A 6,590-nucleotide genomic window follows, 5' to 3' on the forward strand; every position below is an offset into this window, starting at 1 on the left:
TAAATATGATAAAATAATTGAACAATAAAACATTCTTTCAAGCACCATATCCTCCTGGAAATATCCAGACAGCTCAATTTAGGGTGATTCATATTCTACCTATTCAATAATGTATCCAACTTCAATAGCTAAGCTATAGCTATCAATAGCTAAGCTGTAGGTCTATAGTCAAGCCACAGACAGCAATACATGAGCGTGTGTCTCGCTTGGACCCAGGACACCACAAAGCAATCTACTGCCACATCTGACATTCAGATGTGGATATAAACTTTGTTCTTGATCTCCGGGGCAGACTAACTTTTAAGTAAGAAGTTATACAGTACATAGCATGATTGTATGATTTTAATTCTGGGTAATTTTCAGAGAGGAAGGGCAACTGGAGTTTCCTGGGGGTGCAGGCCGCATGAAAGAGTTCACTCTCCATGAAGGGAAAATAGGGATGACCAAGCAGCTGGCATACGAATGAAGTGGAAATAGAAGAGTTATCATATAAATTAGCATAAAGATGCATTAGAATCAAATAGAATCCAAAGAAAACCCCTTACCCCAGTTATTTTAGCATTTGTTTTATATAAAGGTATGTCGGCCTACACTCCCACAGCATGATGCAAAGTCTACCAGCCACACCTGAAGGTAGATGTATAAGCTTCAATGATTACAATTAGATTTGCATATCTGTATTTAGATACACACATTTTTGTGCAGGCATAAGCAAAGCCAGCTGTGATAGAAGGTCTTCTAGCACTTCGGAGGACATTGAAGAATATTGTTTTCCATTACAGGGCTGATGGAGAAGGCTGGAGCACCCTATAACAATTACACAGGCAAGTCTACGAACACTCAGCTGTCCTGCTAACTGTTTACATGTTTTTGAAGATGGGTAAACAGTTTTATACAATGCTAACAAAAAACACATCCTCAATGTCTGCTGTGCTCTCCCAGCCCAGGCTCCTCCAGCCTGGCAACAGCACAGGCAGGCAACAACAAACAGTCACTCCAATGAACTCCACAGGGCGGAAATAAGGAGAGTTTGAAGGAAAAAAGGAATAAACCTACTGGGAGTAAAGAGACACTGCAGAGTGGTTTCATTGGGGATGAAATGCCTCTTTTCCTTGGGCTCATGCAGATAAATAGAGAGAGAAGTTTTGAGGAGGAACTCCACAGTATCTAATGGCCAGAACAAGCAGGTAGACAGGAATGGCTGCCAGGGGTTAGGGGGGTTGGGAGCTGTGGGGGAGAGAGAGGGCAGCTGGCCTCTGTCTGACTGGTCTTTTATGATGGAAGAGGGGGATAGAGGGACAGACAAGCTTGTGGGAGCAGTTAACAAGCGAAAGAGTGTGAAGTCACTGTTGTCCTCTCTGTGCACGCACCCCTCAAACACACTTCCACCCCTGGACACCGTGCTCGCCCCAGGGCGGTACACATCATTGAAACCGGGACCCTTTTAAAAGGAAGTAAGTGCTGCACTGGACAGACTCACTTCAGAACATGTGCTGTGGAGTGCTGCGGCTGCTCTCACAGCGGATGCTCCTAGCACCCTCGGCTGGTAGAATCAGATGATAGTGAGTATTTCATTTGGTTATACTTTTGTGTAAAAAAAAGGTCAACACATTACAGTTTTGTCCTCATTTCATTATTAATGATTAGTATGCAGTGAATTTGAGCCACCCTTCAAATACCATCAGGAATACACTGAAGGAGTGAGGACAGGACAGTATATGGACAGTTTTGACAAATATTGAATGGAATACATTAGGTATCAGCAGTGCCGGCCCCAGGTATAAGCAGTTGCTAAGGGCCCCCGACCCTGTCCTCTCCTTCAGCTACACAGATTGAAGTGGATTTAACAGGTGACATCAGTAAGGGATCATAGCTTTCACCTGGATTCACCTGGTCAGTCTGTCATGTAAAGCGTTCCTAATGTTGTGTACAGTCAGGGTACAGTCATTCTCAAAAGTTTTGAGAATGACACAAATATTAATTTTCACAAAGTTTGCTGCTTCAGTGTCTTTAGATATTTTAGTCAGATGTTACTATGGAATACTGAAGTATAATTACAAGCATTTCATAAGTTTCAAAGGCTTTTATTGACAATTACATGAAGTTGATGCAAAGAGTCAATATTTGTAGTGTTGACCCTTCTTTTTCAAGACCTCTGCAATCCACCCTGGCATGCTGTCAATTAACTTCTGGGCCACATCCCAACTTATGGCAGCCCATTCTTGCATAATCAATGCTTGGAGTTTGTCAGAATTTGTGGGTTTTTGTTTGTCCCCCCACCTCTTGAGGGTTGACCACAAGTTCTCAATGGGATTAAGGTCTGGGGAGTTTCCTGGCCATGGACCCAAAATATTGATGTTGGGTTCCCTGAGCCACTTGGTTTTCACTTTTGCCTTATGGCAAGGTGCTCCATCATGCTGGAAAAGGCATTGTTTGTCCTGGATGGTTGGGAGAAGTTGCTCTCGGAAGAAGGGTTGGTACCATTCTTTATTCATGGCTGTGTTCTTAGGCAAAATTGTGAGTGAGCCCACTCCCTTGGCTGAGAAGCAACCCCACACATGAATGGTCTCAGGATGCTTTACTGTTGGCATGACACAGGACTGATGGTAGCGCTCACCTTGTCTTCTCCAGACAAGTGTTTTTCCGATGCTTCAAACAATCGGAAAGGGGATTCATCAGAGAAAATGACTTTACCCCAGTCCTCAGCAGTCCAATCCCTGTACCTTTTGCAGAATATAAGTCTGTCCCTGATGTTTTTCCTGGAGAGAAGTGGCTTCTTTGCTGCCCTTCTTGACATCAGACCATCCTCCAAAAGTATTTGCCTCACTGTATATGCAGATGCACTCACACCTGCCTGCTGACATTCCTGAGCAAGCTCTGTACTGGTGGTGCCCCGATCCCGCAGCTGAATCAACTTTAGGAGACGGTCCTGGAGCTTGCTGGACTTTCTTGGGCGCCCTGAAGCCTTCTTCACAACAATTGAACCACTCTCCTTGAAGGTCTTGATGATCCGATAAATGGTTGATTTAGGTGTAATCTTACTGGCAGCAATATCCTTGCCTGTGAAGCCCTTTTTGTGCAGAGCAATGATGACGGCACTTATTTCCTTGCAGGTATCCATGGATGACAGAGGAAGAACAATGATTCCAAGCACCACCCTCAGCTTTCAGTCTGTTATTCAAACTCAATCAGCATGACAGAGTGATCTCCAGCCCTGTCCTCATCAACACTCACACCTGTGTTAACGAGAGAATCACTGACATGATGTCAGCTGGTCCTTTTGTGACAGGGCTGAAATGCAGTGGAAATTATTTTTTGGGATTCAGTTCATTTGCATGGCAAAGAGGGACTTTGCAATTAATTGCAATTCATCTGATCACTCTTCATAACATTCTGGAGTGTATGCAAATTGCCATCATACAAACTGAGGCAGCAGACTTAGTGAACATTATTATTTGTGTCATTCTCAAAACTTTTGGCCACGACTGTATATACAGGTATATTTATATTTTTTAGGAAGTCAACTTACTGTTGACAGTTAGACTAGTAGAATACACAAGGTGCAAGTTCGAAATGTGGTTGTGCATCAGCAGTTTTTCTCTTGTTATGTCAGTCACTGACAGTCAGTCAATTATCCATGTCAGCTAACTATTTTTAGATTGGTAAGTTAGTCTAGCCAGCTATCTAAACTTGTTGTAATCATGGCCGTATACCAACATGCTCATAGGGCACGGGCCCAGGGACTCTGACCTCAAGAGGGCCCCCATTGATTTCGTTAGTCACTCCCACTCAGTTATCATTACCATGGCATAAGTCATGGCAAAATGTGTAGAATTGCAGGAAATAAGCTGTTAAACTGCAATTTGTATCTCTCTGTCCCATGGCAAAATAAGTAGAATTGCATGAAATGTGTTAAAAAATTGCAAGATAATATTTTCTCTACTTCCCATTGCAAAATGTGTAGAATTGCAGGAGATTAACTTTAAAACCAAAATTGTTTGCCTGCGAGGTGGGGGCTCCCCACAACCAAATCTTGCTTAGGGCCCCCAAAAGGCTAGTCACCCTAAGGTGACATATTCATTTCTTTGAACGCAAAGACTCAGTCCTGATTTACAGCCTAATTGTGACGACAGACAGAGTGTGAAGTTGTTAAAATGGTGTTCACCATTACCACACTGGTCTCACAAATCAGAGGTGAACATCAGAAACCACCTCAAGGAAATATTAACACAGGTGATCAGAAAGACTCCTCTGTCGTTGTTTCCGACAAACTAAAGCCCTCTTTAATCTGTCCCATGTGTCTACAAATAGTCCAGTCAAAGGTGTCACAAAAGAGCCCCTTCCATGTCAATTTACCTTCTCACTGCTGACCTAGGATAATTCCTCATCATCTTCAAGTGCCGGGACAACAAAGGAGTTTGACTTAACACTTTCCAGTTGACTCTTTCCATGGAGCAATAAAACCTACAGGTAGCTGGCTAATGGCTTTCTAGGAACCACTATTAGGAGACAAAGGCTACATTAAGAAATTATAAAAGAGAGATCTTGCAAAGCCTCTCTCGTTTATTTCAAATAGTTATCAATGATTGTGGCCCCACCCCTCTCCTTTCAACTCCCCAGATGCAAGCCCTGCCCAGGATAAAATGCAGGACAAGCCCAAGCCTCCCATTCCACACAGGAGAGAGTGGAGACATTCATTTACTGCTTCACTGCTTCATACAGGCAGACAGACCAGACACACTCTCACTCACTTACTCTCTCACTCACTGACTGCCTCTCTCACTGACTGCCTCTCTCACTCACTGACTGCCTCTCTCAGTCACCGACTGCCTCTCTCACTCACTGACTGCCTCTCTCACTCACCGACTGCCTCTCTCACTCACCGACTGCCTCTCTCACTCACTGACTGCCTCTCTCACTCACTGACTGCCTCTCTCACTCACTGACTGCGTATCTCACTGACTGCCTCTCTCACTCACTGACTGCCTCTCTCACTCACTGACTGCCTCTCTCACTCACTGACTGCCTCTCTCACTGACTGCCTCTCTCACTCACTGACTGCCTCTCTCACTGACTGACTGCCTCTCTCACTGACTGCCTCTCTCACTCACTGACTGCCTCTCTCACTGACTGCCTCTCTCACTCACTGACTGCCTCTTTCACTGACTGCCTCTCTCACTCACTGACTGCCTCTCTCACTCACTGACTGCCTCTCACACTCAGTAGCTGTTGTCTCTTTCTCTCTTCCTCATACACACACTGTCCCTCTCACTCTCCCTTCCCCTCACTCTCTCTCTCACTCTACCTTCCCCTTACTCTGCCTCTCTCACTCACATATACACAGACATACACACACTCTCTCCCTCTGTCTCCCTCTCTGTTTCTCTCTCTCTCTCCCCTCTCTCTCTACACACACACACACATTCTTTCTGTGACTCGCTCTCCCTATTGCACTTTTACACACACTCACACACAGTCACTCACTCGCCCTCACTCAAGTCATTCTCAGCCAGACAAGCACTGTATTCCAGTCCAGCTGGAGAGAGGAGCATCGCAAGGTGCACACATCGCAGGACAGGACACTGATTGACTCTGCAGCTGGAAAGAAGGACACAAGCCAAAAGGAACAGAACAAGGAAAACAACAGAAAATAACAGATTACTTTTGGCAATGGAATTACAAAATAAATAATTTTAAGGGACAGAGTGAGTAAATAGAGGCTGAGAGAGAAATAGGAGTTTATCATCAGACAGACAAGTAAAGAGACAAAGTTATCTGTGACAGAGGGCTGGTTAGAAGCCCAGGTTCCTCTTTGCTCTGCTGACTGGTCCTCAGTGACAGGGTCTGCTGCCTGCTTGATCACCACCCCTTTCCACCTTCAGAGAGAGAGAGAGACCACTCAACTGGACCACACAGCCTGGGTCTCCAGCCAGCCAGCATGCCTACTGCCTGTGCAAGGTGCACCTTGGGAGTCTGATCCACCATGTGCAGATGGATGCCACCCGTCGCCGGACTCGGTCCTGACCTCGCTGCCATTGGCACTGCCCACGCCGGGCTTCCGCCCCTGCCCAGCGCTGCCTCGCTCAGCCTGCTGTGCCTCACCCTGCTCCTGGTGGCTGGCACAGCTCTGGGGGGCTGCCCACCTGGGGTAGAGCATGAGCCCCTCCAAGTACTGGCGAGGGGCATTAACTGCTCATGGACACTGGAGCGGCACACACGCAGTTACAATCACCTAGAGGGCGATGTCCGACTACGGCGGCTCTACTCCGCCAACAAGTTATTTCTCTGTATCGACAAAACGGGCAAGGTGGACGGCACCAGACGGAAAAACTACGCTGAAAGTGAGTAAGCTGGCACTATCTCCCCTCTCTATCTCTGCTATGTGATGGAGGAGTGGCGGGATGCCTATGACACTATATTATATTTTATGGTGGTGTGAACTCTCTTATCTTGCTACTTTTATAGTGGTTCATAGGGGTTTCACTGGTTTGTATCAGCCTGTCACTCCTATTTATGTTGTGTTTGGAGCGGGAGGCGTTGCTAGGTAAACTGGGATTACCCAGTGTGGAGTAACACACCTCATGGGAACC

The 6,590-nt window shown here is 45.9% G+C and overlaps 1 protein-coding gene across 1 annotated transcript in view; it reads left to right on the forward strand.

Annotated features, from left to right (window-relative positions):
* The first annotated feature begins 5,336 nt into the window (after nt 1-5,336).
* LOC110521418 (fibroblast growth factor 10-like) overlaps nt 5,337-6,590 on the forward strand; it is a 37,398-nt gene continuing 36,144 nt past the window's right edge. The window contains exon 1 of the mRNA XM_021598950.2: nt 5,337-6,341. Coding sequence (XP_021454625.1) covers nt 5,984-6,341 — 358 coding nt within the window. The 5' untranslated portion in view covers nt 5,337-5,983. The remainder of the gene's footprint in view (nt 6,342-6,590) is intronic.

This window comes from Oncorhynchus mykiss, chromosome 30 (genome assembly GCF_013265735.2).
Source record: "Oncorhynchus mykiss isolate Arlee chromosome 30, USDA_OmykA_1.1, whole genome shotgun sequence".
In the NCBI taxonomy this organism is placed as follows: domain Eukaryota; kingdom Metazoa; phylum Chordata; class Actinopteri; order Salmoniformes; family Salmonidae; genus Oncorhynchus; species Oncorhynchus mykiss.